This window comes from Danio rerio, chromosome 10 (assembly GCF_052040795.2).
Source record: "Danio rerio strain M-AB ecotype USA chromosome 10, GRCz13ab, whole genome shotgun sequence".
Classification (NCBI taxonomy): domain Eukaryota; kingdom Metazoa; phylum Chordata; class Actinopteri; order Cypriniformes; family Danionidae; genus Danio; species Danio rerio.
This window is the reverse complement of record NC_141030.1, coordinates 21,114,558-21,131,240: the sequence shown is the minus strand read 5'-3', so window position 1 is coordinate 21,131,240 and position 16,683 is coordinate 21,114,558. Positions and strand designations below refer to the sequence as shown.

Genomic DNA, 16,683 nt, shown 5'->3' with positions numbered 1-16,683 from the left:
GTCAGTGTCACTTCATAAGCTGTGGAGACTGCTGTATTGACATTTTAGCTTTATTAATTTTTGACACAAAATAATCTGCCTTCATTCACAGTTCTCGAGGGAAGTGTGAAGATGAATTCGACTTGTCACCTTTACCCTATATTGCCATCAAACTCCTCCAAGCACGAAAAGTTACACATCAACTGTATGTCAGGCATTACTGTTTTTGCTTTGTCATCTTTCCTCTTTTCTTCACTCAGACTTCATACAGTAGAGCAACACTTCACTGACACATACAATGACTGGGGCTTTACGACAACTGATACCATCACAACTATAAAATTACATGTTACTTTCATTATTCAGTTTTCACAAAAGTTTCTTTTTTTTTTTTCCAGACGAAAAGTCCTGTACTTGTTGCAGCCATTTTCATTGCAGGAATTGGAGGGACCTTCCAATACGGCTTCAATATTTCTGTCCGGAACTCCTCGTCACCTGTAAGTACCATTGTTTTTTTATTTTTTATAGGGCGATTGGAGGTAATCCGTATTAATCAAATGCATTTCTGCCACAATCTTAAAATGTGACATCCTCAAAGGATAGAATAATCAGTACATATATATGTATATATATTTTATATGTTTTTTTTATATATATATATATATATATATATATATATATATATATATATATATATATATATATATATATATATATGTATGTATGTATGTGTGTATGTGTATGTATGTATGTATGTATGTATATATATATATATATATATATATATATATATATATATATATATATATATATATATATATATATATATATATATATATATTTATATATATGTATATGTGTATATATATATATATATATATATATATGTGTGTGTATGTGTATATGTATATATATATATATATATATATATATATATATATATATATATATATATATGTGTGTGTATATGTATGTATACATATATGTATATATATTTTATATGTTTTATATATACACACACATATATGTGTATATATATGTATATGTATGTGTGTGTGTATATATATATATATATATATATATATATATATATATATATATATATATATATATATATATTTGGTAAATATTTTATTCATGATTATTTATTAGTGTTTAGCTTTACGCATCAGCCAACACATCAACGTCAATGTACTTTAGCTCTTAGTTTTCTAGTTGCCTGTAATATGTACATTTAACATCCCTTCTGTTTCTGTTGTTGTTGTTTTTTATTTTTTATGACAAATGAATGACAATGCAACCGTTTAATTAAACTGTGAACTTGACTTGGTTTGGCATCAATTGACTAGTATGTCAATTATTTGGCAACATAATAGCATGCACAAAGACTCTGACTCCGAATGCAACATACTTTATAGCAGTTGAATCTTAAAACCGTTTATCAGAAGTTCATCACAGTTAGAAAATTGTCCAGAGTAGTCTAGACATATTATAGAAAGTGACGTGTGTTTTTAATCCTCCATAGAAAGACGACTCTGCTTTTGAACAATGTTTTGGCAATCAGTGGAGCCATCCTCATGTTTAGTAAAACCAATAAGTAGTATTGTAGATAAGTAGATAGTAATCAATCCAGTTGATTAATTTAGTGTGGGGAGCAAAGCACTGAAATTCGGGTCGCTGTGAGCACCTCAGGGCTGTACGTTGGCACACTTAGGCTATTGGCACAGACATCACCCTTTATCTTTAAGCTAGATCTATAGACCGTCAAGCTCAGAAGACCTCAGCGATCAAATGGATGTATCTGGATTTGAAAGATCACTGAAATATTCAGGAGTCATTAAACTCAGAAATTTAAAAAACAAGCAATACCATTTTAAACCAAAGTCCTTTTCAGGAAAGTTATTTCACTCAGCGGACAACTTTGAAGCGCCTCTCGGGCAGTATGCTCGAGTCTCCTGAGATGAAGAGATGAAAACCGTGGATTTTATATTTATGTAGGCTAGAAAAAATGATATATTTTTGTAATATTTCAATAAATGCTTTTGCTATTTAAACAGTGTGGGGCAAAACGTCAAAATGACTTCGCGTCGAACTGAAACTAGCCAACAGCAATTGCGTTGCGCATTGCGCCAAGTATTTGATGGGGCCCAATGACTTTCCAGCATTCTTAAGAATATCTTAAGAACAGATATAAGAACAGCAGGTTAATCTTCCTGTTACATTCGCTGTGCATGTATTACCCTTTTGAATGCTTGTTTGTACTGTGTGTGTGTGTGTGTGTGTGTGTGTGTGTGTGTATGTGTCTCTCTCTGTCTCTGTCTGTCTGTGTGTGTGTGTCTGTGTGTGTCTGTGTGTGTCTGTGTGTGTCTGTGTGTGTCTGTGTGTGCGCGCGCGTGCATTTAGAGGTCATTAGACTGTAGGAGTGTGTGTGTGTGCGTGCGTGCGTGTCAGTGAGGTGTTAGTTAGGTGTTAGACACTGAGCAGGGCTGGATTTGGCTGCTGGCTTTCAGCGGTGCGGCTGGGCTCCTGCAGCTACTGACTCTGCCCTTTCTCCCTGAGTCCCCTAGGTAACCTGCTGCTCGAGAAGGCAGACAAACATGGCTGTGAGACTGGTCAGAACCACAGACACTGTCTCTGACATTTACGCATACATTGATATTTGATACAAGATTCATGAAATCATTTGTTCAGAATATGCCATGGCTTGAAGTAATAGTATTTGCATTGGTCTTGTGAAATATAATGTTTATACTGAACGTATAGATTCTTCTTTAAAATAAATTAATAATAAATCCGCTTTCTCATGTGACTGAAGTAATGGCTCCTGGGCCCAGTTTTTCTAAAGATTTAATCTAGATAAAATTGATCCGGATTTAGTAATCCTTTATTTGCGATTCATGATCACGTAATCAAGCTTACTTTTTGAGCCAACTTTTTTAAAGAAACATCGGATTGGATCAATCTGATCTGGATAGGAACTTTTCTGGATCACCAAATCTGGATAACCAGTGCTCAAACAGGTCACAATGTAGAACTTTAGATATGTAAAGAGCAAAAGGAGAATAGCCAGTGTGGGATCAATATAGGTTTATTTTTATTTGAAATGAAAACACACATTTAAAAACAAGAAAAACCCCACCCCATCTACTTCCAGCAGTCCACTCATCTGAGACCTACAACAGAAACACTACATTGAGGATATTGAGCACGCATTCTGAGGGAGAGTGCTCTATATAGAGACTTCAAAACCAACCGACCGGATGGCATAAAAATAGGAGACAGTGCCTACCCTCTCCTACCATGGCTGATGACTACTTTTTTAACAGCAAATACACTGGCGCAGGCACGCTTCAACACGGCTCATTGCGAAGCAAGATGTGCAATTGAGTTGTAAATTTTCTTAAGAGGCGGTTTGCATATACCTTAACTGTGACACCACAGAATGCATGCAAGATAACCCTTGCTTGTATTGTCCTGTACAACATCGCTATTAAGCGGAATGTCCCTCTCTGTGCAGACAATGATGCACCTGAGACCCTTACCAACCTCTGCATTCTGCGAGGATGAGCAATCAGGACGTACAACAAGGAACGCAATAGTTAGACACTATTTCTGAATAGGATTTAATTTGGATTTCAAAAATAAGTGATTGCCATTCTTTACATTATTTTGGTTATTCTGTAATCATTGCATGCATCACTAATAAATATGATAAAAACAAAAATATTTTTCATTGAGATGAATATTTATATTAATTAGTGACAGAATAAAATGTGTTGTTTTTGCTCCATTTTGACTGCTGTTTTGGGGATTATTTTATGAGGCCAAACTCTTTCTACTTTGCAGGCCTATGCTCAAAGGCTGAATGGGTATAAGCCTAATCACTGTGGCCTGATAGATGAACAAATAAAATTAAAACCTTATGAATAAATAGGATATATTGTAAGATACTGCATGATCCAAATATAGTGTTATTTGATACATTTTAAAGTTTTCATTACATTTTGGGCATGAAATCCACGCTGAATCCACCCTTCTGATGGAATCAGTTTAATCCAGCTTTTTTGATCAAAGTGATCCAAATCCTACAGAAAAGGTCAGAAAAACCAAAACCAAATGCTTAATTCGGATCAAAACCTAATGACTCAAAACCTAATCAAAACCTTTTACGTTTATGACAGTTTTTTTAAAGTAATAATGGGTTGGATCATTGTGATCCAAATGCCAAATTTCAGGATTATCAAATCCTGTCAACCCAAACCGTAAATGGAAACAGCAGTGTGGCCTACTGACCTAGCAAAAAACAACAGGTAGGCAAATTACCAGTGGCCACAAACAGCTATTGTTTGTTTTAATGGTAAGAAACAGAAACACTGCAATCAACAAACATTTAACAATTTTTTGTTTGTTCTAATACAAAACTGCTTTGATATTGTTTTGTAGCTGTTGTTTATCATATCTCGTTAGGAATTTATATATCATCAGTAACCATTAAGATTATTCACTTAAAAAATAAAACTTTTTTTGGTTAAAAAAAATCACAACTGAATCCACCCTTCTGATGGGATCAGGATAATCCTGTTTCTTTTTTTTTTTTTTTTTTTTTAGATCAAATAGATCTCAATTTGAGTTAAAAGTTTTGAAAAGCCCAAAGGGGAAGGTTGGATCTAAATTAATTGTGAGATTGGGTTACATACTGATCTTAATTCAAAATCCCTGTTACTTTTGAAAAACACATTTCCAAGATTTGATTCAATCTGTGATCTAAAATCCTATTGGATTACTTTCTAAAAACTGGGCCTTGAAGATTCAACAAAAGAACGAGTTACATTAAAAATTATGTTCAAATTATTATTAAATGTAAAATTGTTAAAATGTATCAGAATATTCATGTTTTTACAGTATTCTTTGATCAAATAAATGCAGCCTATTGCAGAATATATGATATATTGGTGCACTTCATAGTTCATTTTTTTAATTACTGTGTAAATAAATAAACGTTCACTTTATGCAGGAAGTTTTACCAACCCAAACTATTCAAGAATAGAGGATCAATTTCATAGTTCTTATAACCAGTGGCGGATGGATCTGCTTTTTGGCATGTTCTCGAAGCAAGAACTGAGATAGTCTTAATTGTACATTGACTGGGCGAATACATGGCATACAAAACCATGGCAAAGTTTTTTGAAGTGATGCAAAACATGAACGTATAGAAAGCAAATAACTGAATTTGATTTAGTACAGTAGCATTAGTAAACACTAATTACATTTAATTTATGCAAATATATATGACTGCTTAAAAAATTAACAACGCTATATTATATTATGTTTATACTAATGTTTTATTGTTACCATTAGTTCTCACTGGACCACTCTGGTGGATAGTTCCTAAAAGTACCTTGTGCAACACAACAGCCAATGTTTCTTGCTATTCAAGCTGGAGTGTATCAGAACTGAACTTCTGAAAACAATCTATTAATCTTGCCAATTCCTAAAATTTTAAAGATATTGCTCTTGCTCTAGCAATGTGCAGGCTATGGGGAACTGAACGGGACCCTGGACCAGAGATGGAGGAGTTGTTGGCTGAACGTGCTGCCCTGAAGGGTGTGAAGATCCACAGACTCAAGGACCTCTTCCTGGACCACAGTGTTTGTTGGCAGCTGCTCACCGTCCTCGTCACGTTTGTCAGTCTGCAGCTCTGCGGCATCAATGCTGTGAATCACAACAACAACACACCTGCTTGATCAAAAAAACGATTGAACTGAGAGTGCTTACTTTGTGAAAACACAGCACCATATGCCACAGTCTGTTCTGGAAATGAGCTTAATAACACAGCACAGAAAACACAACTTCTTGATGATCCAGGCTTTTGTCATCATTTTCATCATTCAGTTTTAGTCCTAATTTTAGCTTTAGTTTTAATCTTTGCTCTAAAATATTATTTAGTTTCAGTCTAACTTTAGTCGACTGCGTTTTTATGATTTTAATCTCTTAAAGTTTTAGTTGAATTTCTATAAAATATTAAAGCATATATTTAAAATCTCTAAAATACTACTCATGGAGGAGCTCCTGAATGGTTTATTTGGATGATTTGTGACAAAATAGACACTAATTAAACTTCAACTGAGCATTTCTCAAATAAATTATTACTATTACTATTATTATTATTTATAAAAACCTATCATTTAAGGTGGTTTGCATGTGCCCCTGAGTGCTCTGGTTCAGCACTCCCCCACAGTCCAAAGACATGGGGTGTAGGTGTATTGGATTAACCAAATTGGCTGTAGTGTATGAATGTGTGACTGAATGTGTGTATGGATGTTTCCCAGTACTGAGTGAGATGGGTGTTCATTACAAAGTGGCAACCCCTAACTTGGCTTTCTGTCCAACGTCTACCACTGTATTGTCACAATACTAAAGTGATTAGTTCAAATGCAGTGATTGATCTGAGAGTAAAGCATAGGGTGTTTTGTTGTGTACATGGCAGTTACTTTTCGTTTAGAGTTGTATTGTGCATTGTCTAACTTAGATAAAATTAATTTTAAAAATATATTTTCATTACTAAAAAGAAGAATGACAGTGGGAGTAAAAGTAGATCGACGTTAGTATAATGTCAGCTGTAGAAAGACTGAAGGAAGGCCTGCAGCTTTCGTCGTCTCTGCTAAAATGTAAGTCAAGTGTGGTGTTTCAGTCACTGTTTAAACTTGGCTTTATCCACATCTGTTCTTACCTTTGTCTTCTCCCAGACAATGACATTCTTGAACATTTAATGAGACCAGCAGGAAGTGTTTGTTTACATCCTGCCAGGTGCATCAGTATAGGCTACATTACAGTTCATTTATGTGTCTGTCACCTCCCTCACACTCAGGAGATTGATTCCGACTGAATATTAGCATTTTTGCTTCTTTATTAATTGTTCACAAAAAACACACGTCACACATTTGTAATACATTTTTTCATTCTTTTTGTAATTTTATAATCATCTCCTTTTCATATGAGTTTTCGTTTTCACAAGTTTTTTTTTCCCCCGGAGATTTATAATAGATTATTTTGGAGAAAAAAAGTTTTACGAGTCACCTAGAGTCAAACAATTGATTCTTACAGTTTAAACTGTTTAGAGTTAAACAGTTAGAATTTTTTGAGCAAGATGCTAATGGTCTAATCCGATTCAATGATTTATGCTAAGCTAAAAGTTCTTTCGCCAGATGCAGAGATTGGCAGAATGGATTTTAAAAATAGTTAACTGGTTAACTCTAAGTGAGCTTATTTCCAAAACAAAAGTGGAGTGTCTCTTTAAAGGTGCACTAAGAAAAACAATGTTGATATTTAAAATCATCAAAACAAGCAAACCCATAACCCAAAAGGATCTCACCCCTTTTAAGCATCAAGACTATAGTTAACACCATCCTTACTGTTGATTGGCTGCACATGTGACACTGTGGTCAAAAGAGTTTTTCAAATATTATAGGTGTTGTTTTCAATATTACTGGGATATTCTTCTTTCTTTGCAGGTCTATCTATATTCATTAGATGTGTTTCAAGCTGCTGGTATTGGCAAGGAGAACTTGCGCTATGCTGCTGTTGGGACAGGCTTGTGTGAAGTCTCCACCTCCATCACCTGTGTGAGATGCACATTACCCCTCCATTATTTCATCCAAGCATAATGTGACCCGGTTTAAAGGAGCCCTCTGCTGGTTGTTTACATCTTTTTTCATTTATTTTTTTTAAATCCAGGTGCTCATTATTGAGAGTATAGGGAAGAGAGTGTTTCTCTTTCAGAGTTACATCTGCATGGCTGCCACACTGGCTCTGCTCACACTCACAATTTACCTTCAGGTCTGACAGTTTCTATTCCATTTTCATCAATTTATTGCATAATGATTTCCTGAGTATATGGGTTGTGTAGTTAATCACTAAGTAGGATGGCAGGTTACAGTTTGTGTATATGGAAAATTATTATTAAACTATTATCAAGAGGCAATAACTATTAACTTCTATAGTAGGACTAACAAATACTATGGAAGTCTATGGTTACAGGTTTCCAGCATTTTTTTTCAACATATAACATCTTTTGTGTTCAACAAAAAGAAACTCAAACTGTTTTGTGGCAAGTACAGTGTGCGTAAATCATGATTTTTCTGCAAGTTTCAGAATTAATCAAACAATATCTTGCCATGGCTTTTAAATGTCAGCTTACTCTTGTTTTATATTTTGAACGTAAATGGAGACCTGTAAATACAACATTGTGAATAAACGGTCATAATAAAAAAACAATGATAACGTTTGGTAAATTAGTCTGTCATAATATCTTATGCGCTACATGACAATAAAAAACTGAAGAACTTTAAGTGAACCAAACCTGTTTAAACTGTTGCCATTACTATACAACATGCAAACTACTCCTGGGTTTGGATTTGTCCGGTTCTGTTATAGGATTTTGTGTCCTGGATGCCATATTGCAGCATGGTCCTCATTTTCATATACATCTTCTTCTTCTCTAGTGGACCAGGTACATCCACACATATTTCTCCTGTAATTGTATACATTCTAAGAGTGCATCTATTGTTTGTGTCAGGTTGGTTTCAGCATTATTGTGGATTTCCTCCTACAAAGCTGGAGTGACAGCACCACTTCCTCGTGAGATTTTTACACAATCCTACAAACCACCAGCATTCATGGTTGCCTGTGTCCTCAACTGGACCTAACTCATCGTACTGGGCTTGTTATTTCCTCTTATAGTGGTGAGCGGGTCAACCTTAATAATGTTATGGCTTTATGACAATATTTTCAATCTTAAAGGCGAGTTAGGGCAATCCAAAATTAAAATTATTGGCAATAATTGCTTTAAAACGTTTGTAAAAATAAATAAATAGATCACCACTGTGGCCACTAGTTAACAATAAATGCCATTTATAGGTGGTAGTTACACTTTCTGAATCCTATATTGTCATTGAAAAATGACTGTTTTTGCACTAAATCTAATGAAGACAGTGCTTTCGCTGATATATTTTTTATTTATTTTATTTCTTCAGTTATGCCATGTTTTAATCTTGATTTGAGATGACAGCACAAGCCCATTTATTATTTGGTTATAGAATTTTTATTCTTTTGCTTTTTAATTTTTAGAGTTTTACAGTAATTGACATTGAAATTAAAATCATTCTGAATCACATCTTGACATGATTTAAACACTGTCTGCATTAAACATAATTTTTAAGTCTTGATTTACCACTTTAATAATTTACACATTTATATTTTTCAAGTTTTACATTCCATCATGGACTTGTTTTAGTGCCAGCCTTAAATTTTGTTTTGTCACAGAGCTAAACAGCATAAATGTCATCAAATGCACGGACCCCACCAATCGCCGCCTGCGGCTATATTTAGAATTGTATTTAAATTACTTTTCTAATTGCGTTGTCTGGAAAGTAACCTAATCACACAGCAAGTTTTTTTTTTTTTTTTTACTTGACTCAATGCTATTTTATCCATATAAACATCAATGCACAAACAATAATAATTTATAAATTAAAGTCTTTTAGTTTGAGTTGAACTGGACATGTTAATTTTATTAAAAAACAAACTCTCTTGTTGGTACCAATGGCATTGTAGTTATTGCGTCGACACTCTGGTGTTCACAGTGACCCAAGTTCAATTCCCACCTTGAGGTCCTATGCCAATCCTTTCCCTCTCTCTGCTCCCCATGCTTTCCTGTCTATACTCTCTACTGTCCAATCAATTAAAGGTGAAACCCCCCAAAAATAAATTAATAAATAAAAAAACACTCAAAATGTATGGAGATGGACATTCTATACATAGACACACTCCATACATATACAGACCCTATACATATGCATACATGATACACTCCATACATACACACACCCTAAATATGCACACATGATACACATACATATGCACAAATGACACTATACATATGAAACACCTTATACATATGCGCACATGACACACTCTATACATATACATTCCATAAATACACACACCCTATACATAGGCATACATGATGCAGTCGATATGCACGATACACTGCTGTCAGTGTCTGGTATAGAACCTGGGTCTCTGGCATGACAGGTGAGTTACTGTGCTACTGGAAGTTGATGAATCTAGACAACGAAGTATACATATACACACTCTATACATAGACACACATGATACACTCCGTACATATACTCCCTATACATAGGCATACATGATACACTCAATACATATACTCACATGATACACTATAAATATTCCCACCCTATACGTATGCATACATGATACATGAAACGTTCTATACATATACACACAATACACCATACATATACACGATACACTTCTGTAAGGGTCTGGAATAGAACCTGGGTCACTGGCATGATAGGTGAGTGTTGTATTCACCGAATTACTGGAAGTTGATGAACCCAGACAACGAAGTATACATTTACTTACTCTATACATATACACATGATACACTCCACACATATACTCACATGATAGACTCTATACATATACAGACATTATACATATGCATACATAATATACTTCATACGTATGCACACATGATAAACTCCATACATATGCATACATGATACACTCACATGCATATGCACACCTTATAAATATGATACACTTCATACATGATCCACTGTATACATATGCAAATATGATCCACCTTATACATATGCCCACATAATACACTTAATACATATTCATATGCATGATAATCTCCATACACATGCACACATGATACACATACACACCCTATACATACATGATATACTCCATACATATGCATACCCAATCCACTCCATACATGATACAGTCCTGTCAGCATCTGGGATAGAACTTGGGTTTCTGACGTGCGAGGTGAGTGACGTAACCACTGCACTACTGGAAGTTGATGACTTCAGACAACGAAATATACATACACGCTATTCAAATGCACACATGATACACTCCATACATATACACACCCTTTACATATGCATGCAAGATACACTCTATACTTATACTCACATAATACACTCTACACATGCATATATGACATATATATGATACACTTACATACATGATATACTCTATACATATACACATGCTACACTTTATACATATACGCTCTATACATATACATATGCATACATGATATACTTTATACATATGCACACATGATACACAAATACACATGATATACTCCATACATATGCATACCCAATCCACTCTATACATGATACACTCCTGTCAGCGTCTGGTTTGGAACTCGGGTCTCTGGCCTGCGAGGTGAGTGACAAAACCACTGAGCTACTGGACGTTGATGACTTCAGACAACGAAGTATACATGCACGCTATACAAATGCACACATGATACACACCATACATATACTCACATAATACAATTTTTACATATATACACCCTATACATAAGCATACATGATACAATCCATACATATAAAGACAAGACACATATATGATACACTAACATACATGATATACTTTATAACATATACACTCCATACATAAACACATGCTACAATTTATACATATACACTTAATACATATGCAAATATGATACATCTTTCACATATGCACACATGATACACTCTATACATATGCATATATACACACCCTATACATACATGATACACTCCTGTCAGGGTCTGGGATAGAACCCGGGTCTCTGGCGTGTGAGGTGAGCAATGGATTCACTGAGCTACTGGAAATTTATGACTTCAGACAACGAAGTATACATATAAACACTCTATACATAGACACACTCCAAACATATACTCACATGATACTATATATATATATATATATATATATATATATATATATATATATAAATTATGCACTCCATACATACGTACTTATGATACACTATATATGTGAGAGATCGTTTCAAATGTTGCAGTTAGATCCAAGAGCACCAGAATACCACAAGCCCCCGAGTCAGCAATCATAAAAAGGTAATTAGTAAGCTTAATTAAGGCTGTTTCCACACTGTGACCCGACCTAAAGCTGATTGAAATACATCAAATAAGTCATTTACCTTAAGGTGGTTTTGCAGTTGACCGACAACCACACGCTCATGAACTTTCGTTAAAAAGGGTAAATTCGAAATGGGCCAATAGTTTGATAAATCAGTGGAGTCACAGCCAGGTTTTTTAAGGATTGGCATAACAGCAGCAGTCTTCAGTGCGGTTTCTATTGACCCCATACTGAGTGAGGCATTCACAATAGCTGTGATATGGGGCACAAATAGTGATAAACAGTTTTTTAAAACGGAGGTTGGAAAGGGATATAGTATGCAGGATGATGAAATCATTGACATAACAGTCTTTGCATTAAGAGTATCTGTGGAGAGGTAAGCGTGATCGAACACCCAATAAGGGGGGAGAGCATGCTAGGAGCCCGGCGGCTAATCAGCAGGTCAATCAGAAATGATAAATAACACCTGTCTTTCTAGTGTTTGGGCCGGAGAGACTCCCTTCTAAAGGAGAACGGGAGGAGCAGTCGAGAAAGAGGAGAGAACACACACACACACACTGCTACATGTGTGGTGGCATTTAAAAATTAATAAAGCCATTTGCTTACCTGAATCGCCGACCCCTTTTCTTCTTTCCTCAACAACAACGAACTATATTACAGTGGTGCCGAAACCCGGGAAGAAGCTGGGGGAATCCCAGGCAGTGACGTCACGCGCTGACTCAGGGGAAGGGCTGGAAATTTCCTGGTGTAAAGACTTTCCCCTGGAGCAGTCGCGTGACGATACGCTAAATCCAATCCATACAAATGGATACATGATACGTTCTATACCTATACACACACATGATACACTCCATACATATACATGCTACACTCCTGTCAGGGTCTGGAATAGAACCTGGGTCTCTGGCATGAGAGGTGAGTGACGTAACCACTGGGCTACTGGAAGCTGATGAATCTAGACAATCAAGGGTACATATACACACCCTATACATATATGATCCACTACATACATACGCACACATAATTTGTTTTATACATATAGACACAAATGAGACACTCCATACATTCACTCACACTAATCTATACATACACACTTTATACATAAACATACGATACACCCTCTACATTTACACACATGATACACTCCATGCATATACTCACATGATACAGTCTATACATATAGACACTCTATACATATGCACACATGATACACTCCATACATATACATTTGCACACATTATAAACCTTATACATATGCACACATGATAGACTCTATACATATACACTCAAAACATATGCAGTTACAGAAACATCTCCTGATGCACAACCTTGGACACATCATCAGTGTTGTTTCCTGGACTCACAGGGTGTTTCGGGTCTTGCAACAGACACCCTCCTCCAGGCGACCCGACCAAGGCTGATCAGACCCCGGCCTGTGTCCAAGTGGCATGCTACTGCCCCCACTGTTCCCCCCTCTTCAACCAGAGCCATCTGGATGCTTTTTCCGCTGCTTCCACATTGTTGCTTAGGGCTCTTCTTCGGTTTGTGCCTGTTATTCTCAGTGTACCATAGGCCTTGCTCAGGGTGTAGCTGGCAAATCCCCTACTGCCCACTTCCACTGGCATGCACCTGGTCCTCCATCCATTCGCCCTACATTGCTCCACTAGCTCCTAATATTTTCCCCTCTTTCTCTCCTGAGCCTCCTCCATCCTTTCCTCCCAGGGCACCGTTAGCTCCAGCAGGATTAATTGCTTTGTGGCCTCAGAGACCAAGATTATGTCAGGTCTCAACATAGACTGGGTGATGTGTGATGGAATCTTTAGCTGCCTCTCATGATCAACTGACATCACCCAGTCTCGGGCCGTGGAGAGCAACCCAGCAGAGCAGCTCTTTGCTGTTCTCTCTGGCCTTTGTCCTTCCTTGATGAACTGAATGACCTTGGCCGTGGCTTGGCGGTGTCGACTGTCCTTGATCCCCTTGCTGATTGCCTCAGCAATGGATTTAAGGACCTGATCGTGTCTCCATCGATACCGACCTTCACCTAGTGCCTTGGAACAGCTCCTCAAAATATGTTCCCTGCCCCATATGTACAGGTTCGATGGGCTGGAAAGAACGTCGTAGACCCTTTGGATCAAGAACCTGATTCTCAGGGGGTTCCATGTCCAGATGTCCTTCCAGGTGACATTCCGCTCCATCGCCTGCTCCCACTTCATCCAGGCACCTTGTTACCGCATGGCCACTGCTCTGCTGGTTCTCTCCTCCTCAACTGAAGCACGCACCTCCTCCTGCACCAGCCTCTGCCTCTTCCTCCCACTGGCCAAGTCATATCGGGTTGCTGCTAGGCTCCCAAGTCCAGCTCTGCCTTGTGCTACTGCCCCCAGGATGGCCTTGTGCTTCAGCCGGGTTTTCGCTTGTTCGACTGCCTCTGCTGCCCTCCACTTTCTCCCTGTCCTGATGACAATCCCTGCCCCGGACAATTTCGCATCTCTGGATCCAGAGTACTGCAGATGTTCCCGTGTCCGTGCCACAATGAACTCCTCCCTGACTGAGCCAAAAGGAAGTTTGAGCGTGTTGGTGTTCCCATAGAGAGCGATGTTACTGTTACGTGGCAATCCCAGCCATCTGCGTAGATAGCTGCTCACCTTTTGTTTAAAACTTTCAACCACAGTCATGGGGACCTCATAGATTAGCAAGGGCCAGAGGAGTCTTGGAAGGATTTCATGTTGGTAAACCCAAGCCTTAAATCTTTCAGGGAGCTCTGATTTATCCACTGCTTTCAACCAACCCTCCATGTCAGTGCTGGTTTCCCTGATGGAGTCTTTGTCATTGAGGCTACAGTTAAAGGCCTTCCCGAGACTCTTTACTGGTCTCTCAGTGACTGATGGGATTTGATGTTGTCCCAGCCTGAAGCGGAACTCATCTCTGACTTTGCCTTTCCTAAGCACCAAGGATCTGGATTTTGCAGGTTTGAAGCTCATGCATGCCCATGCCACGAGCCTCTCCAACCCTTGGAGGATCCATGTTGCTCCTGGTACCGACATTGTTGTTACTGTGAGGTCATCCATGAAGGCTCTGATGGGAGGTTGCCTTACTCCGTACTTGCTGAGGGGGCCTCTGCACTCTGTCTGAGCTGCTTTAACCATCATGTTCATTGCCAGCGCAAAGAGGGTCACTGAGATGGTGCAACCAGTGATTATTCCTACCTCAAGCTGGTGCCAATCTGATGTTAACTGGCCAGAGGAGACTCTCATGCTGAACTTGCTATAATAATCGATGATGAGGTCTTTCACCTTCTGGGGTACATGATGTTTCTCCAGTGCGACCTCCACCAGCTTGTGGGGTATTGAGCCATAGGCATTGGTGAGATCCAACCACAACACAGCCAGGTCCCCCCTGCCTTCTCCTGCCTCCCTAATGAGCTGAGTTACCACACCTGTGTGTTCCAGGCAGCCTGGGACTCCTGGTATACCTCCCTTCTGCACAAACGTGTTGATGTATTTATTGCTCAATGGGAAGTTGGAGAGTCTTTTAGCCACAATGCTGAAGAATATTTTGCCCTCCACACTGAGCAAGGAGATGACTCGAAATTGGTCGATGTTCTCTGACTTCTCCTCTTTTGGAATGTACACACCCTCCGCATACCTCCATGGCTGGGCAGTCTTCCCTCTTTTCCATATGACTTTCAGGGCCTTCCAGAGCCTGTGTAGAAGCTTTGGGCAGTTCTTATATACCTTGTAAGGCACTCCGCTTGGGCCTGGTGCTGAGCTTGACCTTGCTCTCCTCACCACTTCCTCTACTTCACTCCGGCAGGGTTCCTTCATGTTGAACTCTGAAGTGGGCTCAGGTGGAGTGATTTCCTTTACTCTGTGGCTTGGAGTGTATGCTGATGGAGTGGGTTTGGGTGTCACAGTTCTGAATCGCTCAGCTGCAATGTTCACTATTAGTGTGGTCATTGTTAACAGTCCCTGGTCCACACCCCCTTGCCTGTCACTTCCAGGATCTGATTCACGTCCTTGCCGAACTGGAGCCACTCAGCTTTCTTTGAGGATTGGGGCCACTGAATTCTTGGCTGTGCCAAAGGAACACAGTCAATTTTTGTAACTGCCACTTGCTGACTTTGGGGATTTTGTGGACTGTTATGATGCACATATAAGACACCTTATACACATCCACACATGATACACTCTATACATATACATATGCATACATGATATACTCCATACATCGGCATACACAATACACTCTATACATGATACACTCCTGTCAGAGTCTGGGATACATAGACACACATGATACACTCCACACATACACTCACCTGATACACTCTATACATAAACATACAATACACCCTATACATATGCACACATGATATGTTCTGTTCATAATACACTCTATACATATGCACACATGATACACTCCTTACATAAACTTTATACATATACATGCATGATACACTCTATACATATACAGACCCTATACATATGCATACATGATATACTCCATCGGAGTGACTAATTGCACTAAGTGTAAATAGCCCGCCTTGTTGGGAGAGACTATTTACACTAACTCCACCCACGGTAGGTTTAACCAAGGTCAAAACTTTTGCGACGTGCTTAAATTGGTGTCTTATGCTGGTAAAATTAAGGCGCGGATATTCAAATTTTTGTTTCTATTGGTCTGCACTAACACTTCCGAAACGCTAGTTGGCAGTGAGATGTT

General features: G+C 38.1%; 1 protein-coding gene and 1 long non-coding RNA gene across 2 annotated transcripts; one reads left to right on the top strand and one right to left on the bottom strand.

The window, feature by feature from the left end:
• The first annotated feature begins 26 nt into the window (after positions 1 to 26).
• LOC147842028 (solute carrier family 2, facilitated glucose transporter member 9) lies at positions 27 to 9,736 on the top strand. The gene is made up of 7 exons (XM_087270430.1): positions 27 to 184; positions 378 to 476; positions 5,503 to 5,693; positions 7,491 to 7,601; positions 7,714 to 7,815; positions 8,413 to 8,488; positions 8,593 to 9,736. Exons 1-7 carry the CDS (start codon positions 112 to 114, stop codon positions 8,682 to 8,684), a joined length of 744 nt encoding a protein of 247 aa, XP_087126556.1. The 5' UTR covers positions 27 to 111; the 3' UTR covers positions 8,685 to 9,736.
• Positions 7,489 to 16,467, bottom strand: LOC147842027 (uncharacterized). Its single transcript, XR_015500989.1, has 3 exons — positions 16,353 to 16,467; positions 11,549 to 11,773; positions 7,489 to 9,788 (listed from the first exon to the last, which is right to left on the bottom strand). It is a non-coding gene; the product is annotated as an uncharacterized LOC147842027 (long non-coding RNA).
• Positions 16,468 to 16,683: the final 216 nt, after the last annotated feature.

Excerpts from the sequence above, each read along its gene's own strand:
- LOC147842028 (XM_087270430.1), top strand. The coding sequence starts at position 112 with ATGAATTCGACTTGTCACCTTTACCCTATATTGCCATCAAACTCCTCC. Across the intron at positions 185-377 it reads CGAAAAGTTACACATCAACT|ACGAAAAGTCCTGTACTTGT; the intron begins GTATGTCAGGCA and ends TTTTTTTTCCAG. Across the intron at positions 8,489-8,592 it reads CTTCTTCTCTAGTGGACCAG|CTGGAGTGACAGCACCACTT; the intron begins GTACATCCACAC and ends CCTCCTACAAAG.